The 24,969-nt window shown below is 52.7% G+C and overlaps 1 protein-coding gene across 1 annotated transcript in view; it reads right to left on the bottom strand.

Annotated features, from left to right (window-relative positions):
- LOC147114469 (dynein regulatory complex subunit 11-like) overlaps positions 1 to 24,010 on the bottom strand; it is a 96,894-nt gene extending 72,884 nt beyond the window's left edge. The window contains exon 1 of the mRNA XM_085992166.1: positions 23,781 to 24,010. Coding sequence (XP_085848292.1) covers positions 23,781 to 23,791 — 11 coding nt within the window. The 5' untranslated portion in view covers positions 23,792 to 24,010. The remainder of the gene's footprint in view (positions 1 to 23,780) is intronic.
- Between the last annotated feature and the right edge of the window lie 959 nt (positions 24,011 to 24,969).

The following is a 24,969-nucleotide window of genomic DNA, read 5'->3' as shown; positions in this document are numbered from 1 at the left end:
GACCGTTACCCAGGGACCGTTACCCCGGGACCGTTACCCAGGGACCGTTACCCAGGGGCCGTTACCCAGGGACCGTTACCCAGGGACCGTTACCCCGGGACCGTTACCCAGGGACCGTTACCCCGGGACCGTTACCCAAGGACCGTTACGCAGGGGCCGTTACCCAGGGACCGTTACCCAGGGACCGTTACCCAAGGACCGTTACCCAGGGACCGTTACCCAGGGACCGTTACCCAGGGACCGTTACCCAGGGACCGTTACCCCGGGACCGTTACCCAGGGACCGTTACCCCGGGACCGTTACCCAAGGACCGTTACCCAGGGACCGTTACCCCGCGACCCTGACCCAGGGACCGTTACCCAGGGACCATTACCCAGAGACCGTTACCCAGGGACCGTTACCCAGGGACCGTTACCCAGGGACCGTTACCCAGGGACCGTTACCCCGGGACCGTTACCCAGGGACCGTTACCCAGGGACCGTTACCCAGGGACCGTTACCCCGGGACCGTTACCCAGGGACCGTTACCCAGGGACCGTTACCCCGGGACCGTTACCCAGGGACCGTTACCCAGGGACCGTTACCCAGGGACCGTTACCCCGGGACCGTTACCCAGGGGCCGTTACCCCGGGACCGTTACCCACGGACCGTTACCCAGGGACCGTTACCCAGGGACCGTTACCCAGAGACCGTTACCCAGGGATCGTTACCCCGGGACCGTTACCCAGGGACCGTTACCCCGGGACCGTTACCCCGCGACCGTTACCCAGGGACCGTTACCCAGGGACCGTTACCCCGGGACCGTTACCCCGGGACAGTTACCCAGGGCCCGTTACCCCGCGACCGTTACCCAGGGACCGTTACCCAGGGACCGTTACCCAGGGACTGTTACCCAGGGACCGTTACCCAGAGACCGTTACCCAGGGACCGTTACCCAGGGACCGTTACCCAGGGCCCGTTACCCCGCGACCCTGACCCAGGGACCGTTACCCAGGGACCGTTACCCAGGGACCGTTACCCAGGGACCGTTACCCAGGGACCGTTACCCAGGGACCGTTACCAAGGGACCGTTACCCAGGGACCGTTACCCAGCGACCGTTACCCAGGGACCGTTACCCAGGGACCGTTACCCAGGGACCGTTACCCAGGGGCCGTTACCCACGGACCGTTACCCAGGGGCCGTTACCCAGGGACCGTTACCCAGGGAACGTTACCCCGGGACCGTTACCCAGGGACCGTTACCCAGGGGCCGTTACCCAGAGACCGTTACCCAGGGACCGTTACCCAGGGACCGTTACCCAGGGACTGTTACCCAGGGACCGTTACCCAGGGGCCGTTACCCAGAGACCGTTACCCAGGGACCGTTACCCCGGGACCGTTACCCAGGGACCGTTACCCCGGGACCGTTACCCAAGGACCGTTACCCAGGGACCGTGACCCAGGGACCGTTACCCCGGGACCGTTACCCAGGGACCGTTACCCCGGGACCGTTACCCAGGGACCGTTACCCAGGGACCGTTACCCAGGGACCGTTACCCCGGGACCGCTACCCAGGGACCGTTACCCAGGGACCGTTACCCCGGGACCGTTACCCCGGGACTGTTACCCAGGGACCGTTACCCAGGGACCGTTACCCAGAGACCGTTACCCAGGGACCGTTACCCCGGGACCGTTACCCACGGACCGTTACCCAGGGACCGTTACCCCGGGACTGTTACCCCGGGACCGTTACCCAGAGACCGTTACCCAGGGACCGTTACCCAGGGACCGTTACCCAGGGACCGTTACCCAGGGGCCGTTACCCAGGGGCCGTTACCCAGGGACCGTTACCCCGGGACTGTTACCCCGGGACCGTTACCCAGGGACCGTTACCCCGGGACCGTTACCCAGGGACCGTTACCCAGAGACCGTTACCCAGGGACCGTTACCCAGGGACCGTTACCCAGGGACCGTTACCCAGGGACCATTACCCAGGGACCGTTACCCAGGGACCATTACCCCGGGACCGTTACCCAGGGACCGTTACCCAGAGACCGTTACCCAGGGACCGTTACCCAGGGACCGTTACCCAGGGACCGTTACCCAGGGACCGTTACCCCGGGACCGTTACCCCGCGACCGTTACCCAGGGACCGTTACCCAGAGACCGTTACCCAGGGACCGTTACCCAGGGACCGTTACCCCGGGACCGTTACCCAGGGGCCGTTACCCAGGGACCGTTACCCAGGGACCGTTACCCAGGGACCGTTACCCCGGGACCGTTACCCAGGGACCGTTACCCAGGGACCGTTACCCCGGGACCGTTACCCAGGGACCGTTCCCCCGCGACCGTTACCCCGGGACCGTTACCCAGGGACCGTTACCCAGGGACCGTTACCCAGAGGCCTTTACCCAGAGACCGTTACCCAGGGGCCGTTACCCAGGGACCGTTACCCAGGGACCTTTACCCAGGGACCGTTACCCAGGGACCGTTACCCAGGGGCCGTTACCCAGGGACCGTTACCCAGGGGCCGTTACCCAGGGACCGTTACCCAGGGACCGTTACCCCGGGACCGTTACCCAGGGACCGTTACCCAGGGACAGTTACCCAGGGACCGTTACCCAGGGACCGTTACCCAGGGACCGTTACCCCGGGACCGTTACCCAGGGGCCGTTACCCCGGGACCGTTACCCAGGGACCGTTACCCAGGGACCGTTACCCAGAGACCGTTACCCAGGGGCCGTTACCCAGGGACCGTTACCCAGGGACCGTTACCCAGGGACCGTTACCCCGGGACCGTTACCCCGGGACCGTTACCCAGGGACCGTTACCCAGGGACCGTTACCCAGGGGCCGTTACCCCGGGACCGTTACCCAGGGACCGTTACCCAGAGACCGTTACCCAGGGACCGTTACCCAGGGACCGTTACCCAGGGACCGTTACCCAGAGACCGTTACCCAGGGGCCGTTACCCAGGGACCGTTACCCAGGGACCGTTACCCAGGGGCCGTTACCCAGGGACCGTTACCCAGGGACCGTTACCCAGGGGCCGTTACCCAGGGACCGTTACCCCGGGACCGTTACCCAGGGACCGTTACCCAGGGGCCGTTACCCCGGGACCGTTACCCAGGGACCGTTACCCAGGGGCCGTTACCCAGGGACCGTTACCCAGGGGCCGTTACCCAGGGACCGTTACCCAGGGACCGTTACCCCGGGACCGTTACCCAGAGACCGTTACCCAGGGACCGTTACCCAGGGACCGTTACCCAGGGACCGTTACCCAGGGGCCGTTACCCAGGGACCGTTACCCAGAGACCGTTACCCCGGGACCGTTACCCCGGGACCGTTACCCAGGGACCGTTACCCAGGGACCGTTACCCAGGGACCGTTACCCAGGGACCGTTACCCCGGGACCGTTACCCAGGGACCATTACCGAGGGACCGTTACCCAGGGACCGTTACCCAGGGACCGTTACCCAGGGACCGTTACCCCGGGACCGTTTCCCCGGGACCGTTACCCAGGGACCGTTACCCAGGGACCGTTACCCAGGGACCGTTACCCAGGGACCGTTACCCCGGGACCGTTACCCAGGGACCGTTACCCCGGGACCGTTACCCAGGGACCGTTACCCCGGGACCGTTACCCAGGGACCGTTACCCAGAGACCGTTACCCAGGGACCGTTACCCAGGGACCGTTACCCAGGGACCGTTACCCCGGGACCGTTACCCAGGGACAGTTACCCAGGGGCCGTTACCCAGGGACCGTTACCCCGGGACCGTTACCCAGGGACCGTTACCCAGGGACCGTTACCCCGGGACCGTTACCCAGGGACCGTTACCCAGGGACCGTTACCCAGGGACCGTTACCCCGGGACCGTTACCCCAGGGACCGTTACCCAGAGACCGTTACCCAGGGATCGTTACCCCCGGGACCGTTACCCAGGGACCGTTACCCCGGGACCGTTACCCAGGGACCGTTACCCAGGGACTGTTACCCAGGGACCGTTACCCCGGGACCGTTACCCAGGGACCGTTACCCAGGGACCGTTACCCAGGGACCGTTACCCCGGGACCGTTACCCCGGGACCGTTACCCAGGGACCGTTACCCAGGGACCGTTACCCAGGGACCGTTACCCAGGGACCGTTACCCCGGGACCGTTACCCAGGGACCGTTACCCAGGGACCGTTACCCCGGGACCGTTACCCAGGGACCGTTACCCCGGGACCGTTACCCAGGGACCGTTACCCAGGGACCGTTACCCAGGGACCGTTACCCAGAGACCGTTACCCAGGGACCGTTACCCCGGGACCGTTACCCAGGGACCGTTACCCAGGGACCGTTACCCAGGGACCGTTACCCCGCGACCGTTACCCAGGGACCGTTACCCCGGGACCGTTACCCAGGGACCGTTACCCAGGGACCGTTACCCCGGGACCGTTACCCAGGGACCGTTACCCCGGGACCGTTACCCAGGGACCGTTACCCCGGGACCGTTACCCAGGGACCGTTACCCAGGGACCGTTACCCCGGGACCGTTACCCAGGGACCGTTACCCAGGGACCGTTACCCCGGGACCGTTACCCAGGGACCGTTACCCAGGGACCGTTACCCCGGGACCGTTACCCCGGGACCGTTACCCCGGGACCGTTACCCAGGGACCGTTACCCAGGGACCGTTACCCCGGGACCGTTACCCAGGGACCGTTACCCAGGGACCGTTACCCCGGGACCGTTACCCAGGGACCGTTACCCAGGGACCGTTACCCAGGGACCGTTACCCCGGGACCGTTACCCAGGGACCGTTACCCAGGGACCGTTACCCCGGGACCGTTACCCAGGGACCGTTACCCAGGGACCGTTACCCAGGGACAGTTACCCAGGGACCGTTACCCAGAGACCGTTACCCCGGGACCGTTACCCAGGGACCGTTACCCCGGGACCGTTACCCAGGGACCGTTACCCAGGGACAGTTACCCAGGGACCGTTACTCAGGGACCGTTACCCAGGGACCGTTACCCAGGGACCGTTACCCAGGGACCGTTACCCCGGGACCGTTACCCAGGGACCGTTACCCAGGGACCGTTACCCCGGGACCGTTACCCAGGGACCGTTACCCAGGGACGCACCACCCAAGGATCGATAGCTTTTGTTAAGGGATATGGTTGCAATGTGGGAAACTGGAGATCAGCCACCATTTAATTGAATGGAGGAACAGGCTCGAGGGGCTGAATGGCCTCCTCCTGTTCCTGTGTAACAGGCTCGACGGGCTGAATGGGCCTCCTCCTGTTCTTGTGTAACAGGCTCGAGGGGCTGAATGGCCTCCTCCTGTTCCTGTGTAACAGGCTCGAGGGGCTGAATGGCCTCCTCCTGTTCCTGTGTGACTGGGGGCGCTAACTTCGCCGGGGCGCTGATTTTCCCATGTAGCTGCGAGCCAATATCGCGGCGTTATGTGCTGCAGTGCCGCGGTACTGCAGGCCTTCGTCCCCTTATTAAAGGGGATCGGCCTGGCGCAGCGAGACCCGGCGCCCAGATGGGCCACCAGGGATTGGGAGTGCCGGCAAACGACCCCTCAGGAGGATTGCCGGGCTCACAGAGAGCAGCCGGGTGTGGGGGTGGTGGGTGGTGTTCACGGGGGCCGGGGACAGCAACAAAAATGGCCGCCCACCAGTCCCCCTTTAACAAGCGCCGCCCCAGCCGCTGGTCGGCCTCCATGACTGCGGCGGACATAGTGTCCGGCGGTAAGTCGGGGGGCACCACCGAATATTACAGCTGGGGCGATGCGCACGGCGATGATATCATTGCCGGCAGCGCTAACCTCCCGCTGAATTTCACCCAGGCGCTAACGAGAGGTGCAAATCAACCCAATTTAGCGCCCTGACTCTATGAGTACAGCACGGGGTTAGATACAGAGTAAAACTCCCTCTACACTGTCCCATCAAACACTCCCAGGGCAGGTACAGCACGGGTTAGATACAGAGCAAAGCTCCCTCTACACTGTCCCATCAAACACTCCCAGGGCAGGTACAGCACGGGTTAGATGCAGAGTAAAGCTCCCTCTACACTGTCCCCATCAAACACTCCCAGGGCAGGTACAGCATGGGTTAGATACAGAGTAAAGCTCCCTCTACACTGTCCCCATCAAACACTCCCAGGGCAGGTACAGCATGGGTTAGATACAGAGTAAAGCTCCCTCTACACTGTCCCATCAAACACTCCCAGGGCAGGTACAGCACGGGTTAGATACAGAGTAAAGCTCCCTCTACACTGTCCCATCAAACACTCCCAGGGCAGGTACAGCATGGGTTAGATACAGAGTAAAGCTCCCTCTACACTGTCCCAACAAACAGTCCCAGGGCAGGTACAGCACAGGTTAGATACAGAGTAAAGCTCCCTCTACACTGTCCCATCACACACTCCCAGGGCAGGTACAGCACGGGTTAGATACAGAGTAAAGCTCCCTCTGCACTGTCCCATCAAACACTCCCAGGGCAGGCACAGCACGGGTTAGATACAGAGTGAAGCTCCCTCTACACTGTCCCATCAAACACTCCCAGGGCAGGTACAGCACGGGGTTAGATACAGAGTAAAGCTCCCTCTACACTGACCCATCAAACACTCCCAGGGCAGGTACAGCACGGGGTTAGATACAGATTAAAGCTCCCATTACACTGTCCCATCAAACGTTCCCAGGGCAGGTACAGCATGGGATTAGATACAGAGTAAAGCTGCTTCTACACTGTCCCATCAAACACTCCCAGGGCTGGTACAGCACGGGTTAGATACAGAGCAAAGCTCCCTCTACATTGCCCCATCAAACACACCTAGGGCAGGTACAGCTAGGGTTAGATATAGAGTAAATCTCCCTCTACACTGTCCCATCAAACACACCCAGGGCAGGTACAGCATTGGTTAGATACAGAGTAAAGCTCCCTCTACACTGTCCCATCAAACACTCGAGGGCATGTACAGCACGGGTTAGATATAGAGTAAAGCTCCCTCTACACTTTCCCATCAAACACTCCCAGGGCAGGTAAAGCACGGGTTAGGTACAGAGTAAATCTCCCTCTACACTGTCCCATCAAACACTCCCAGGGCAGGTACAGCACGGGTTAGATACAGAGTAAAGCTCCCTCTACACTGTCCCATCAAACACTCGAGTGCATGTACAGCACGGGTTAGATATAGAGTAAAGCTCCCTCTGCACTTTCCCATCAAACACTCCCAGGGCAGGTAAAGCACGGGTTAGGTACAGAGTAAATCTCCCTCTACACTGCTCCATCAGACACTCCTAGGGCAGGTACAGCACAGGTTAGATACAGAGTAAAGCTCCCTCTACACTGTCCCATCGAACATTCCCAGGGCACGTACAGCACGGGTTAGATGGAGAGTAAATCTCCCTCTACACTCTCCCATCAAACACTCCCAGCGCAGGTACAGCACGGGTTAGATAGTGAGTAAATCTCCCTCTACACTGTCCCATCAAACACTCCCAGGGCAGGTACAGCACGAGTTAGATGCAGAGTAAAGCTCCCTCTACACTGTCCCATCAAACACTCCCAGGGCTGGTACAGCACAAGTTAGATGCAGAGTAAAGCTCCCTCTACACTGTCCCATCAAACACTCCCAGGGCAGATAACACACGGGGTTAGATACAGAGTAAACCTCCCTCTACACTGTCCCATCAAACACTCCCAGGGCAGGTACAGCGCGGGTTAGATACGGAGTAAAGCTCCCTCTACACTGTCCCATCAAACATCCCCAGGGCAGGTACAGCATGGGTTAGATACAGAGTAAAGCTGCCTCTGCACTGCCCCATCAAACACTCCCAGGGCAGCTACAGCACGGGGTTAGATACAGAGTAAAGCTCCTTCTACACTGTCCCATCAAACGTTCCCAGGGCAGGTACAGCATGGGATTAGATACAGAGTAAAGCTCCTTCTACACTGTCCCATCAAACATCCCCAGGGCAGGTACAGCATGGGTTAGATACAGAGTAAAGCTGCCTCTGCACTGCCCCATCAAACACTCCCAGGGCAGCTACAGCACGGGGTTAGATACAGAGTAAAGCTGCCTCTGCACTGCCCCATCAAACACTCCCAGGGCAGCTACAGCACGGGGTTAGATACAGAGTAAAGCTCCTTCTACACTGTCCCATCAAACGTTCCCAGGGCAGGTACAGCATGGGATTAGATACAGAGCAAAGCTCCTTCTACACTGTCCCATCAAACACTACCAGGACAGGTACAGCATGGGTTAGATACAGAGTAAACCTCCGTCTACACTGTCCCATCAAACACTCCCAGGGCTGGTACAGCACGGGTTAGATACAGAGCAAAGCTCCCTCTACACTGCCCCATCAAACACACCTAGGGCAGGTACAGCTAGGGTTAGATATAGAGTAAATCTCCCTCTACACTGTCCCATCAAACACACCCAGGGCAGGTACAGCATAGGTTAGATACAGAGTAAAGCTCCCTCTACACTGTCCCATCAAACACTCGAGGGCATGTACAGCACGGGTTAGATATAGAGTAAAGCTCCCTCTACACTTTCCCATCAAACACTCCCAGGGCAGGTAAAGCACGGGTTAGGTACAGAGTAAATCTCCCTCTACACTGTCCCATCAAACACTCCCAGGGCAGGTACAGCACGGGTTAGATACAGAGTAAAGCTCCCTCTACACTGTCCCATCAAACACTCGAGTGCATGTACAGCACGGGTTAGATATAGAGTAAAGCTCCCTCTGCACTTTCCCATCAAACACTCCCAGGGCAGGTAAAGCACGGGTTAGGTACAGAGTAAATCTCCCTCTACACTGCTCCATCAGACACTCCTAGGGCAGGTACAGCACAGGTTAGATACAGAGTAAAGCTCCCTCTACACTGTCCCATCGAACATTCCCAGGGCACGTACAGCACGGGTTAGATGGAGAGTAAATCTCCCTCTACCCTCTCCCATCAAACACTCCCAGCGCAGGTACAGCACGGGTTAGATAGTGAGTAAATCTCCCTCTACACTGTCCCATCAAACACTCCCAGGGCAGGTACAGCACGAGTTAGATGCAGAGTAAAGCTCCCTCTACACTGTCCCATCAAACACTCCCAGGGCTGGTACAGCACAAGTTAGATGCAGAGTAAAGCTCCCTCTACACTGTCCCATCAAACACTCCCAGGGCAGATAACACACGGGGTTAGATACAGAGTAAACCTCCCTCTACACTGTCCCATCAAACACTCCCAGGGCAGGTACAGCGCGGGTTAGATACGGAGTAAAGCTCCCTCTACACTGTCCCATCAAACATCCCCAGGGCAGGTACAGCATGGGTTAGATACAGAGTAAAGCTGCCTCTGCACTGCCCCATCAAACACTCCCAGGGCAGCTACAGCACGGGGTTAGATACAGAGTAAAGCTCCTTCTACACTGTCCCATCAAACGTTCCCAGGGCAGGTACAGCATGGGATTAGATACAGAGTAAAGCTCCTTCTACACTGTCCCATCAAACATCCCCAGGGCAGGTACAGCATGGGTTAGATACAGAGTAAAGCTGCCTCTGCACTGCCCCATCAAACACTCCCAGGGCAGCTACAGCACGGGGTTAGATACAGAGTAAAGCTGCCTCTGCACTGCCCCATCAAACACTCCCAGGGCAGCTACAGCACGGGGTTAGATACAGAGTAAAGCTCCTTCTACACTGTCCCATCAAACGTTCCCAGGGCAGGTACAGCATGGGATTAGATACAGAGCAAAGCTCCTTCTACACTGTCCCATCAAACACTACCAGGACAGGTACAGCATGGGTTAGATACAGAGTAAACCTCCGTCTACACTGTCCCATCAAACACTCCCAGGGCAGGTACAGCACAGGTTAGATACAGAGTAAAGCTCCTTCTACACTGTCCCATCAAACTCTCCCAGGGCAGGTACAGCATGGGTTAGATACAGAGTAAAGCTCCCTCTACACTATCCCATCAAACGCTCCCAGGGCAGGTACAGCATGGGTTAGATACAGAGTAAAGCTCCCTCTACACTGTCCCATCAAACGTTCCCAGGGCAGGTACAGCATGGGATTAGTTTCCGAATAAAGCTCCCTCTACACTGTCCCATCAAACACTCCCAGGGCAGGTACAGCACGGGTTAGGTACAGAGTAAATCTCCCTCTACACTGTCCCATCAAACATTCCCAGGGCAGGTGCAGCACGGGTTAGATACAGAGTAAAGCTCCCTCGACACTGTCCCATCAAACATTCCCAGGGCAGGTGCAGCACAGGTTAGTTGCAGAGTAAATCTCCCTCTACAGAGTCCTGTCAAACTCTCCCAGGGCAGGTACAGCATGGGTTAGATACAGAGTAAAGCTCCCTCTACACTGTCCCATCAAACACTCCCAGGGCAGGTACAGCACGGGTTAGATACAGAGTAAAGCTCCCTCTACACTGTCCCATCAAACACTCCCAGGGCAGGTACAGCACGGGTTAGATACAGAGTAAAGCTCCCTCTACACAGTCCCAATCAAACACTCCCAGGGCAGGTACAGCACGGGTTAGATACAGAGTAAAGCTCCCTCTACACTGTCCCATCAAACACTCCCAGGGCAGGTACAGCACGGGGTTAGATACAGAGTAAAGCTCCCTCTACACTGTCCCATCAAACACTCCCAGGGCAGGTACAGCACGGGTTAGATACAGAGTAAAGCTCCCTCTACACAGTCCCAATCAAACACTCCCAGGGCAGGTACAGCACGGGTTAGATACAGAGCCCAGCACGTGAGTACAAAAGACAAGGCTGAAGCATTTGCAATTATCTTCAGCCAGAAGTGCCGAGTGGATGATCCATCTCGGCCTCCTCCTGAGGTCCCCAGCATCACAGATGCCAGTCTTCAGCCCATTCAATTCACTCCACGTGATGTCAAGAAATGGCTGAAGACACTGGATACTGCAAAGGCTATGGGCCCTGACAACATTCCGGCAATAGTACTGAAGACTAGTGCTCCAGAACTAGCTGTGCCCCTTGCCAAGCTGTTCCAGTACAGCTACAACACTGGCATCTACCCGGCCATGTGGAAAATTGCCCAAGTATGTCCTGTCTACAAAAAGCAGGACAAATCCGACCCGGCCAATTACTGTCCCATCAGTCTACACTCAATCATCAGCAAAGTGATGGAAGGTGTCGTCGACAGTGCTATCAAGCGGCACTTACTCACCAATAACCTGCTAACTGACGCCGAGCTTGGGTTCCACCAGGGCCACTCAGCTCCTGACCTCATTACAGCCTTGGTCCAAACATGGACAAAAGAGCTGAACTCAAGAGGTGAGGTGAGAGTGACTGCCCTTGACATCAAGGCAGCATTTGATCGAGTGTGGCATCAAGGAGCCCTAGCAAAACTGAAGTCAATGGGAATCAAGGGGAAAACTCTCCATTGGTTGGAATCATACCTAGCACAAAGGAAGTTGGCTGTGGTTGTTGGAGGTCATTCATCTCAATCACATGACATCACTGCAGGAGTTCCTCAGGGCAGTGTCCTAGGCTCAACCATCTTCAGCTGTTTCATCAATGACCTGCCCTCCATCATAAGGTCAGAAGTGGGGATGTTCGCTGATGATTGCACACTGTTCAACACCATTCGAGACTCGTCAGATACTGATGCAGTCCGTGTCCATATGCAGCAAGACCTGGACAACATTCAGACTTGGGCTGACAAGTGGCAAGTAACATTCGCACCACACAAGTGCCAGGCAATGACCATCTCCAACAAGCGAGACTCTAACCATCCCCCCTTGACATTCAATGGCATTACCATCGCTGAATCCCCCACTATCAACATCCTGGGGGTCACCATTGATCAGAAACTGAACTGGACCAGCCATATAAATACTGTGGCTACAAGAGCAGGCCAGAGGCTGGGAATTCTGCGGCGAGTGTCTCACCTCCTGACTCCCCAAAGCCTTTCCACCATCTACAAGGCACAAGTTGTAGTGTATGTACTTTGAAGAAGGAACTATATTCTGCAGCCCCTGTATACTGCAGTACCAGTAGTGACCACCCCTGTATATAAGCCTGTATAGTAGTTCCAGTTTTGTCTCCATTCAGGAAACACCTGTTATAGCCAACTTCTGCAGTCCGTGTCTCAATTACACACGGACATTACATTGGCGATGAACAGATCCGAACTTACCTACAGTTCTGCACCACCTCACGGGGATCCATCCCTGAAGCGAAGTTATTAGAGGTCGAAGCCAGAAGGAAGAAATCCAAAAAGAGAAAAAACAAACAAACAGAAGAAACGGGCGTCGACCGTGGGCAGCCGCCCTCTGATTCATCGAATTCGAAGATTTGCAGGAGAGGCTTTCGAGAGCTGGGCTTGGTTATCCAGTCTATGGTGTTCCAGCTAATCGGGCTGGTGGCAGGTAGTACACTGATCCTTCCTGGGCTGCGGTGGGCTAGAGCTCGATCGGGTGGCTTTTCAACGGGGCCGAGCAGCGTTGTCGGGAAGAGGAGAGAGAGAGAGAGGGTGGAGCACACAGGGCGCGGCCGGTGCTACGAAGCCGGGCAGCGTACAGACCCGAGAAGAGGGAGGAAAGTGTCCCATAGGGTCTGCTCTGATGACGGGAACAGTAATTAAAATAAAAGAAAAAGAAATTAGAAGCGCAGAAAGCCGCGAGGAGCTGCAGTTTGCCACGTTGGCAGCAGCGCGGGGGGAAGCGCGCGAAGACCATAGGGCGTCGCCATCAAGGCATAAAAACGCCAGCAACAGCGTTGGCAGCAGCGGAAAAGACAGAAAGCGCGGGAGGCGCCATCTTAATCCAGCGGGGAAGAAGGAAAAGCGCGGAAGGCGCCATTTTGTTCAATCGGGGAAGAAGGCAAAGTGCGGGAGGTGCCATTTTGTTCAATCGGGGAAGAAGGCAAAGCGCGGGAGGCGCCATCTTAGATCTCCAAGATGCCGAAGACTGGCAATATCACTGCCTTCGATAATGAAATAGAGGACTGGACCACGTATGTGGAAAGAGTCGAAGTATATTGCAAGGCAAATGAAGTAGCCGATGAGAAAAAGGCATCGGTACTACTAAACTTAATGTGCGCAAGAACGTACGGCCTATTGCGGAACCTGATCACTCCAGTCAAACCGATGGAGAAGAGTTTTAACGAAATTGTTGATATCCTACAGGAACACCTAAATCCTACACCGCTGCTGATAGCAGAAAGATTTAAATTCCACAAGAGAAATCAGCATAAAGATGAGAGCAATGCTGATTACCTTACGGAACAACGCAAGCTATCAAAGCACTGCCAGTTCGGAGCAGAACTGGCAGATACCCTATGGGACAAATTTGTCTGTGGACTCCTGAGTGAAGGAACCCAGAAGAGGTTACGCTCAGAGAAAGAGCTGACGCTAGATAAGGCTTTCAGCGTGGCAGTATCGTACGAAGCAGCAGCAAGGGGAGCTGCGGAAATACAGCAAAAGCCACAGGAATACGGCACCCATGAAATGACACGGGGATTTGAAAAATGTTATCGCTGCGGCAGAACAACCCATGACCAGAAGGACTGCTGGTTCAAGGACAATACATGCAGGCAATGCGGAAAGATGGGACACATTGCACGAGTTTGCAGGTCCGGGAAGAAGACTAACGACAACTAAAAGACTACTAAGGAAAAGTACAGGAAAGTACAAAAGATGACGGACAGTAGTTCCGAAGACCAGAAGAGCGATAGTGAATCTGGGAACAAGAGACTAAGCTGTCTCAAACTACACAACGTAATCGCAAAAGAGGATCACCGAACCATTTGGGTCACCCTCACGATAGCAGGGTCCCAAGTCAAAATGGAATTGGATACAGGATCAGCCCTGACCATCATGAATCGACGAGACTACGAGCGGCTATTCTCACACATACCCTTGAAAGACACATCCATTGTCTTGAAGACATATAAGGGGCAGAAAGTATACCCCAGAGGGAAAATAAGGGTGCCTGTCGAATACAACGGCAAGGAAATACAGAAATTGTATCTGTACATACTGCAAGATGGTGGACCACCATTATTGGGACGTGAATGGATCAGAAAGATAAGTTTAGACTGGCACTCCATTCAGGCACTGACTGTGGCTGGTAAAAAGTATGACGACGTCACACCTGGAAGATTGTCAAAAATCTTAGCTAACGCTAAAGAGGTATTTCAACAAGGACAAGGAACTCTTAAAGGCATAACCGCCTCGATAAAAATAGAAGAGAATGCAATTCCCAAGTTTTTCAAAGCAAGACCGGTACCGTATGCAATTCGCCCAGCCGTCGAGGCAGAGCTGGAGAATCTGGAGAATACAGGCATGTTATCTAAGGTAGAGTGGAGCGAGTGGGCGACACCCATCGTTCCTGTCATGAAGAAAACGTTAAACAATAAGTCTGAGGTGCCAAGGAAGGTTCGCATCTGTGGGGACTTCAAGGTGACTGTGAACCCAGTCCTTCACACAGTACAGTATCCTCTTCCGAGGAGAGAAGATACTTTCGCCTCACTATCTGGAGGGAAACGTTTTACAAAAATTGACCTAGCGCAAGCATATTTGCAGATGGAGGTTGAAGAATCCTCTAGGAAATATCTCACGATAAACACTCACAAAGGTCTTTACCAGTATAATCGACTGGTATTCGGAGTAGCATCAGCTCCGGCTATATGGCAAAGAGCGATGGAACAAGTCCTGCAAGGGATTCCGGGGACACAGTGTTACTTGGACGATATCCTAGTGACAGGTGAAAATGACAGTGAACACCTTGCCAACCTAGAGCAGGTGCTCACTAGACTAAGAGAACATGGGCTACGAGCCAATCGCCCCAAGTGTGAGTTTTTTAAGAAACAAATATCGTATTGGGAGAAGGGGAAGTGCAAAGAGACCTGGGAGTCCTTGTGCACCAGTCGCTGAAGGTAAGCATGCAGGTGCAGCAGGCGGTTAAGAAGGCAAATGGTATGTTGGCCTTCGTAGCAAGAGGGTTCGAGTACAGGAACAAGGATGTCTTGCTACAGTTGTACAGGGCCTTGGTGAGACCGCACCTTGAGTATTGTGTGCAGTTTTGGTCACCTTACCTGAGGAAGGACGTTCTTGCCATGGAGGGAGTGCAGCGAAGATTCACCAGGCTGATACCTGGGATGGCAGGAATGATGTATGAGGAGAGATTGTGTCGATTGGGCTTATACTCACTGGAGTTTAGAAGATTGAGAGGGGATCTCATCGAAACCTATAAAATTCTGTCAGGTCTGGACAGACTAGATGCAGGAAGGATGTTTCTGATGGCCGGGGAGTCCAGAACCAGGGGTCATAGTCTAAGGATAAGGGGTAAGCCATTTAGGACTGAAATGAGGAGGAATATCTTCACCCAGAGAGTGGTGAACCTGTGGAATTCTCTGCCACAGAGGGCGGTGGAGGCCAGTTCATTAAATATATTCAAGAAAGAGTTGGATATATTTCTTGAGGCTAAAGGGATCAAGGGATATGGGGAAAAGGCAGGGACAGGGTACTGAATTGGATGATCAGCCATGATCACATTGAATGGCGGAGCAGGCTCAAAGGGCCGAATGGCCTACTCCTGCTCCTATCTTCTATGTTTCTATGTTTCTATGTATTGTGGCCACGTGATTGATGAAGAGGGGTTACATAAGTCCCCTGACAAAATTGAAGCGGTAGTTAAGGCTCCAGCGCCTGAAAATGTGTCGCAACTGAGGTCGTTCCTCGGATTGGTGAATTACTACCATAAGTTTTTGCCGAATTTGTCCACAATTCTGCACCCACTGAACGCCCTACTACAAACTGGAGTAGCATGGAAATGGAGCGATGAATGCAAGCGGGCCTTTCAGAAGTGTAAATGCTTGATCACTTCAAGAGAAGTATTGGCTCACTACAACCCATCACTACCGATAAGACTGGCGTGTGATGCATCTCCCTACGGCATTGGAGCGGTACTGTCACATTCCTTGATGGTTCGGAGAGGCCGATAGCTTTTGCGTCACGCTCGTTAACTTCAGCCGAGCGTAACTACGCCCAGATTGACAGAGAGGCCCTCAGCCTGGTGTGGGGGGTGAAGAAGTTCAATCACTACCTGCACGGACAGAAATTTACTCTACTAACTGATCATCAACCTCTTGTCTCCATTTTCAACCCTAAGAAGGGCGTCCCAATAATAATAATAATAATCAACTTTATTGTCATTGTTAGTGCACAAGTGCAGTACAACGAAATGTAGGCTTGTGGCTCCCGAGAGTGTACATTTAGATTAAGACATTTAAACATTCAACATACATTTGACTTGTAATACATTAACATAAACATAACCATAATAAAGTGCATTGGCAGATGTGCAGGCTTTAGAGTTTATTTGTAGAGTTCAGTAGGATGACAGCCCTGGGAAAGAAGCTGTTCTTAAATCTGGTCGTACGGGTGCGAATGCATCTGTAGCGTCTCCCAGATGGCAGGAGGGTGAACAGACTGTGGCTGGGGCTGTGGCTGGGGCTACAGAGGTGGTCCCTTTCCCTAGGGGCACACCAATATGACATAGAGTACAAAGGAACTAAACAGCATGGGAATGCTGATGGATTGTCGCGCCTACCGTTGCCGACGGTGGAAGAAGCACCTGCAGTGGATCCTGTGGAGATATTCCACTCGACCATAGTCGAATGTCTACCTATGACGAATGCAAACATAGAAAAGGAAACACGAAATGACCCGACACTCTCCAGGGTCTATGATTTAACGGTGAAGGGATAGCCAGCACATGGCGAACCACTGTTGCCAGCATTCTCGCCGAGAAGAGAACAGCTGTCAGTGTGCTGAGGAACCTTGATGTGTGGATCCAGAGTAGTAATTCCACCCAAATTGAAGGATAGAGTGCTCAATGAGCTTCATGAGGGTCATCTGGGAGGGGTAAAAATGAAGAACTTAGCCAGAACATTTGTGTGGTGGCCGGGAATCGATAGAGAAATCGAAGAGATGACCAAGAGCTGTACAGGATGCCAGAAGGTCCAAAACGCCCCACCACAAGCCCCTCTACATCCATGGGAGTGGCCCTCATCTCCATGGCAAAGGGTACACATTGATTTTGCTGGTCCATTTACGGACTCGATGTTTTTAATTGCGGTGGATGCACATTCAAAGTGGCCAGAGGTAATAAAAATCTCCTCAACCACCACTGAAAAAACTATCACAGTCTTACGAACCATATTCGCCAGAAATGGGCTGCCTGAACAGATTTGCTCCGACAATGGACCACAGTTTGTGTCTGAAGAGTTCCGGAGGTTCTTAAAGAACAATGGTGTTAAGCATTACACATCCGCCCCATCATCCAGCCACCAATGGATTGGCTGAGAGGTTCGTTCAAACATTCAAGAAGGCTATCAAGGCAATGTGTAATGAAGACATACCCCTACAACACAAGGTGGATAACTTCTTGTTTGCCTACCAGAATGCGACACATGCGGTTACCAACCAAACTCCAGCCATGATGTTCTTCAATCGAAGACTAAGATGCCGCTTGGATTTGGTTAAGCCAAACATCAGAAGAGATGTGGAGAACAGGCAGTTTCAGAATACGAATGAAAGGCCAACCAGGAGTTTCAAGATAGGTCAACCAGTTTTGGCCCGGGACTACCGCACAGAGAAATGGCAGCCAGGAACGATCTGCACACGGCAAGGACCTCTAATGTGTACCGTGGACGTTGGAGAGAGCATTGTAAGATGCCATGCTGACCAGATTCTAGAGTCACTGGAAAACGTCAAATCTACACCACGATCCTATACACCTGGTGATGAAACCGAAGTACCAATTGCATCGACCTCAGAATCGATGATATTGGAAGCAGACGAACCAAACAACGACGTTGATCCCGAATCAACTTTGCCAGAAGAACCTGATACCCCAAAGAGGCGTTATCCGGACAGAATCAGGAAGCCTCCTCAAAGACTGAATTTATAATTGCTTAACTTCAGCTAATGTATATAGCAACTGTAATTGTAAATATGTTATTTAATTATTAATCGAATGTTATGTACTGTTTAGCTAAAAGGGGAGGAATTGTAGTGTATGTACTTTGAAGAAGGAACTATATTCTGCAGCCCCTGTATACTGCAGTACCAGTAGTGACCACCCCTGTATATAAGCCTGTGCAGTAACTTTGTATAGTAGTTCCAGTTTTGTCTCCATTCAGTAAACACCTGTTATAACCAACTTCTGCAGTCCGTGTCTCAATTACACACGGACATTACACAAGTCGGGAGTGTGATGGAATACTCTCCACTTGCCTGGATGAGTGCAGCTCCAACAACACTCAAGAAGCTCGACACCATTCAGGATAAAGCAGCCTGCTTGATTGGCATTCCATCCACCACCTTCAACATTCACTCCCTCCACCACCGGCGCACTGTGGCTGCAGTGTGTACCATCTACAAGGTGCACTGCAGCAACTCGCCAAAGCTCCTTCAACAGCACCTTCCAAACCCGCAACCTCTACCACTTAGAAGGACAAGGGCAGCAGACGCATGGGAACATCACCACCGACAAGTTCCCCTCCAAGCCACACACCATCCTGACTTGGACCTGTATCGCCGTTCCTTCACTGTCGCTGGGCCAAAATCCTGGAACTCCCTCCCTAACAGCATTGTGTGTGTACCTACACCATATGGACTGCAGCGGTTCAAGAAGGCGGCTCACCACCATCTTCTCAAGGGCAATTAGGGAATGGGCAATAAATGCAGGCCTAGCCAGCGACGCCCACATCCCATCAATGAATTAAAAAAAAACTCCCGCTACACTGTCCCATCAAACACTCCCAGGGCAGGTACAGCACGAGTTAGATGCAGAGTAAAGCTCCCTCTACACTGTCCCATCAAACACTGCCAGCGCAGGTACCACACGGGGTTAGATACAGAGTAAAGCTCCCTCTACACTGCCCCATCAAACACTCCCCGGGCAGGTACAGCACGGGTTAGATGCAGAGTAAAGCTCCCTCTACACTGTCCCATCAAACACTCCCAGGGCAGGTACAGCACGGGTTAGATACAAAGTAAAGCTCCTTCTACACTGTCCCATCAAACACTCCCAGGGCAGGTACAGCACGGGTTAGATACAGAGTAAAGCTCCCTCTACACTGTCCCATCAAACGTTTCCAGGGCAGGTACAGCATGGGATTAGATTCAGAATAAAGCTCCCTCTACACTGTCCCATCAAACACTCCCAGGGCAGGTACAGCACGGTTTAGATAAAGGGTAAAGCTCCCTCTACAATATCCCATCAAACAATCCCAGGGCAGGTACAGCACAAGTTAGATACAGAGTAAAGCTCCCTCTACACTGTCCCATCAAACACTCCCAGGGCAGGTACACCACGGGTTAGATACAGAGTAAAGCTCCCTCTACACTGTCCCATCAACCACTCCCAGGGCAGGTACAGCACGGGTTAGATACAGAGTAAAGCTCCCTCTACAGAGTCCTGTCAAACACTCCCAGGGCAGGTACAGCACGGGTTAGATACAGAGTAAAGCTCCCTCTACACTGTCCCATCAAACACTCCCAGGGCAGGTTCAGCACGGGTTAGATACAGAGTAAAGGTCCCTCTACACAATCCCAATCAAACACTCCCAGGGTAGGTACAGCACGGGTTAGATACAGAGTAAAGCTCCGCTACACTGTCCCATCATACACTCCTAGGGCAGGCACAGCACTGGTTAGATACAGAGTAAAGCTCCCTCTACACTTTCCCATCAAACACCCCCAGTGTATGTACAGCACGGGTTAGATACAGAGTAAAGCTCCCTCTACACTGTCCCATCAAACACTCCCTGGGCAGATACAGCACGTGTTATATAGAGAGTAAAGCTGCCTCTACAGAGTCCCGTCAAACACTTCCAGGCAGGTACAGCACAGGTTAGATACAGAGTAAAGCTCCCTCTACACTGTCCCATCAAACACTCCCAGGGCAGGTACAGCACGGGTTAGATACAGAGTAAAGCTCCCTCTACACTGTCCCATCAAACACTCCTAGGGCAGGTACAGCACGGGTTAGATACAGAGTAAAGCTCCCTCTACACTGTCCCATCAAACACTCCCAGGGCAGGTACAGCACGGGTTAGGTACTGAGTAAAGCTCCCTCTACACTGTCCCATCAAACGTTCCCACGGCAGGTACAGCATGGGATTAGATACAGAATGAAGCTCCCTCTACACTGTCCCATCAAACATTCCCAGGGCAGGTACAGCACGGGTTAGATATAGAGTAAATCTCCCTCTACACTGTCCCATCAAACACTCCCAAGTGAGGTATGTATTGATTTCTTTGTGGGTTCAATGAGGAGACATTTATGAAAGAGAATGTCTTTTAATCTAAAGCTTTGTTCAACTCTTTTATACAGCTTTTACTGGAGACATGATGCTGTGATGCATCTAGAACGAAACTGAAACTAAACTCAACTGCCTTGCTTGTCTCGGTCACATGACCTCTGCTGGTCAGGCACAAGCAATCAATACCTGCAAACATGCTGCTAAGGCATCATAATCGAACAGGCAAATACCATCTCTATTTGCTGATATCATTACATCTCCTTTCCTTAAAACAAAAGTATTTTACTTTTAACTAACAACATGTTTTCTTTGTATTAATCTGCATTTTAACTGTAACACGTAATGAACTTACATTATCATTATCATGATCAAGGTTTTTTAACCTTGCTTTGCGTGTTCACATGAAATATGTCAATACACTAGAACTTGAAGAAAGAATAAGATAACATTACTTCCTTCTATAACAATAGTCCTTAAATTTGCTCAATGAGTCTCTCAGGAGGCTTCACGTGTCTTGAGGATTTTCTGATTGATTGTCCTTGACTCTGAGTTGTTGCCTCAGATGATTGGTTCTCAGCTGTGTGATCAGGTTGTTCAACAGTATCAGTCTCTTGACCTGCTGTGGCTGGTCCCATGAGAAGATCTTGACGATTTCTTCTCAGAACAGCACCCTCATCTGTCTGAATGGTGTATGATCTTGGTTGAACTTCACTCAGGACAGTTCCCTTCTGAGTCCATGTGTTTGTTTTGTCTTTCAACCTTACTTGGTCACCAGTGTGGAGTTCAGGTAGGTTTTGTGTTCCTCTGTCATAGTAGTACTTTTGCTTTTCTTTCTGTTGCTCTTTGAACTTCCTCACTTTCTCCCCCTCTTTTGTTTTCAGGAGGTTCTCCGGGATGGGTAGGTTTGACCTTAGCCGACGTCCCATCAGGAGTTGGGCTGGTGACATACCACACTCGAGCGGTGTTGTGTGGTATACAAGCATGCTTTGGTAGAAGTCAGTTCCACTGTCTTTTGCCTTGTACTTCAGTCTTTTCACTGTGTTTGCGGGCTCTCCTGGGTCAACAGCTCTGGACAACGTGTCTGCTGTATACATCAGCTTACCCAGTGTGTATGCAACATTCAGTTCATCATAGACTGTCTCTCCTTCGCTTTCCACAATGAGGACTCTCTTTACCAGGTTCAGTCTCTCACAGGCTTTTAAACCTAGTATGGCTTGCACATCCTTTGGCACCACGATTAATGCTAGCGTGTGCTCTCTGTCCTTGTGTGTCACTTTGACAATGCATCTTCCTTTCACTGGTATTTCAGTACCTGAGTATCCTGTCACTTTCACTTTGATTCCATGTATCTTTGGTCTGGGTCTAATTTTCTTAAAATCAGTCTCTGATATCACATTAACTTGTGCTCCAGTATCCAATTTAAATGGAATATGTATGTCATTCACTTTTAGTGTCAACATCCAGTCTCTTTCTTCTTTTTTGTTTTCAGACACAACATCTACATAGAACTCCTCTATGTCGCTTTCATCTACTGCATGGACCTTGCTTTGTTGCATTTGGTTCTTACAGCAACGGGCATAATGGTTGTTCTTGTTGCAACTATTGCATGTTTTACCATATGCTGGACACTTTCTTGGTGGATGCTGTGTACCGCATCGACTACATGACTTTCGATTGTCCCTTTCATTTTCGTTCGCTGGCCACGCCTCTTTTTTCACATTGGCGCTCTTTTTGTTAAACGGTTTGTATCCGTTCTTTCTCACTGCATCCACGTTGCAGCTATTGTCACTGAACAGCTCCTTTGCCTGCAACTTCACAGTCTCTGTAGCCCTACACAATGCTATGGCTTTTCCCAGGTCTAGATCTTGCTCTCTTAGCAGTCTTTCCCTTAGACCATTATCTGGAATACCACACACCAGTCTGTCTTTTATCAGCGAGTCTGTCAGTCCCCCAAATTCACACGATTTGCTTCTGTTTCTCAGTTCAGTCACATACTGATCAATAGTATCACCCATTTTCTGTACACATGTGAAAAATCTGTGCCTCTCAGATACGTTTAGGTATGCAGTAGGCCTCAAACTGTTCCATTATTTTATCTAGCTTCATTTTGTCTCCATCAACAGCGAATGTGAAGTTATTATACACCTCCAGCGCTTCATCACCCACAATATGTAAGAACAGTGACGATTTCTTTTTATTACTTTTCTCGTCAGCTCCGATTGCTGATAAATACAACTCTAAACGTTGTTTGAATCTCCTCCAATTTTCAGCCACATTACCTGTCATCTGAAGCATCGCCTGTGGGTGTAAACCTTCCATTTTTTCACTTCGTTAGCTATTCTCCAATGGTAAGCAACGATGTTCTCTTTTGGCTTGCTAATTTGTGGAGAGCTGATTTAACTTCAAATTTTTTCTCTTCATCTCTTTCAATCACTTCTGACACCATGTATTGATTTCTTTGTGGGTTCAATGAGGAGACATTTATGAAAGAGAATGTCTTTTAATCTAAAGCTTTGTTCAACTCTTTATACAGCATTCAGGAGACACCATTATGCTAGTGATGCTGGTAAGACATGATAATCAAACAGGCAAATACCATCTCTATTTGCTGATATCATTACAAGGTACAGCACGGTGCTGCATCCCCCCGTAATGCCCCTCTGACAGTGCAACGCTCCCTCAGTACTGCCCTTCCGACATTGCGGAGCACCCTCAGTACTGCCCCTCCGACAGTGGGGCTCTCCCTCAGTACTGCCCCTCCGATAGTGCGGCGCTCCCTCAGTACTGCCCCTCCGACATTGCGGAGAGCCCTCAGTACTGCCCCTCCGACAGTGGGGCTCTCCCTCAGTACTGCCTCTCCGACAGTGCGGCACTCCCTCAGTACTGCCCCTCCGACAGTGCAGCACTCCCTCAGTACTGGCGCTCCGACAATGCAGCACTCCCTCAGTACTGCCCCTCTGACAGTGCAGCGCTCCCTCAGTACTGCCGCTCCAACAGTGTGGTGCTCCCTCAGTACTGCCCCTCCAACTGTGCGGCGCTCCCTCAGTACTGCCCCTCCGACAGTGCAGTGCTCCCTCAGTACTGCCCCTCCGACAGTGCAGCGCTCCCTCGGTACTGCCCCTCCGACAGTGCAGCGCTCCCTCAGTACTGCCCCTCCGACAGTGCAGCGCTCCCTCAGTACTGTCCCTCCGACAGTGCAGCGCTCCCTCAGTACTGCCCCTCCGACAGTGTGGCGCTCCCTCAGTACTGCCCCTCCGACAGTGTGGCGCTCCCTCAGTACTGCCCCTCCGACAGTGCAGCGCTCCCTCAGTACTGCCCCTCCGACAGTGCGGCACTCCTTCAGTACTGCTCTGGGAGTGTTGGCCTGGATTATGGGCTCAAGTTTCTGGAGTTGGACTTGACTCACGACCTTCTGACTCAGAGGTGCGAGCTGCTGGCTGAATTGACAAGAGATCAGAATGTGCTGGACGTTGAGCCCCGAGCCTTGTACTGACCTGTGAGCCATGATTCCAGGAATCAGTCTGGGCTTCTGGTCACTGCTGGTCAGTCCCTGTTGGGAGCTCCTGTCACACGATTCTCTGTCTGATTTCAGCACCCACTATTCTAGTTGTCTCTGTGCCTGAGTTCGGGCTCAGGGTCAAGCCCTGAGCGACTGACAGCGCAATAACTGAAGCTTTGGGTCTATTCTGAGACTGACCCCTTCCCCCCCAAACCCAGCCTAACCTTCACCCGAACCCCCTCTGGTCCCGAGGACCCCCCTTTCTGATCTCTTTTAGCCCCTCCCTTGCTAAGCTCGGCCCAACCTGCTCTGTCTCTCAGTCTCGCCGTCTAGACCCATTCGATAACTTTCTCCAGTGAGCTGTCTCCTTGTTAAACCCACCCAGGTCTTTGTAAGCCTGTCCCCAGCACAATCTAACCCCCGCCACACTCTGCGTTCAGTTCACTAATTCAGCCCGGCTATCCTGTCCTGTATCCAGCCTCCGACTCTCTCAATGTCACCCAGTCCGACCCATTCCAGTCCCTCTATCCCAGCTCTCTCTCTCTCTCTCTCTATCCCAGCTCTCTCTCTCTCTCTATCACAGCTCTCTCTCTCTCTATCCCAGCTCTCTCTCTCAATCTCTCTATCCCAGCTCTCTCTCTATCTCTCTATCCCAGCTCTCTCTATCCCAGCTCTCTCTCTCTCTCTCTCCCAGCTCTCTCTCTCTCTATCCCAGCTCTCTCTCTCTCTCTCTATCCCAGCTCTCTCTCTCTCTCTATCACAGCTCTCTCTCTCTATCTCTCTATCCCAGCTCTCTCTCTCAATCTCTCTATCCCAGCTCTCTCTCTATCTCTCTATCCCAGCTCTCTCTATCCCAGCTCTCTCTCTCTCTCTATCCCAGCTCTCTCTCTCTCTCTCTCTCTATCCCAGCTCTCTCTCTCTCTCTCTATCCCAGCTCTCTCTATCTCTCTATCCCAGCTCTCTCTATCCCAGCTCTCTCTCTCTCTCTCTCTATCCCAGCTCTCTCTCTCTCTCTCTATCCCAGCTCTCTCTCTCTCTCTCCCAGCTCTCTCTCTCTCTCTCTATCCCAGCTCTCTCTCTCTCTCTATCCCAGCTCTCTCTCTCTCTCTCTCTATCCCAGCTCTCTCTCTCTCTCTCTATCCCAGCTCTCTCTCTCTCTCTATCCCAGCTCTCTCTCTCTCTCT

This window comes from Somniosus microcephalus, chromosome 7 (genome assembly GCF_052327205.1).
Source record: "Somniosus microcephalus isolate GS21.2 chromosome 7, FLI_Smic_1.0, whole genome shotgun sequence".
Taxonomy (NCBI): Eukaryota; Metazoa; Chordata; class Chondrichthyes; order Squaliformes; family Somniosidae; genus Somniosus; species Somniosus microcephalus.
The sequence above is the reverse complement of the archived record's forward strand: the minus strand, read 5'-3'. Positions and strand labels throughout refer to the sequence as shown.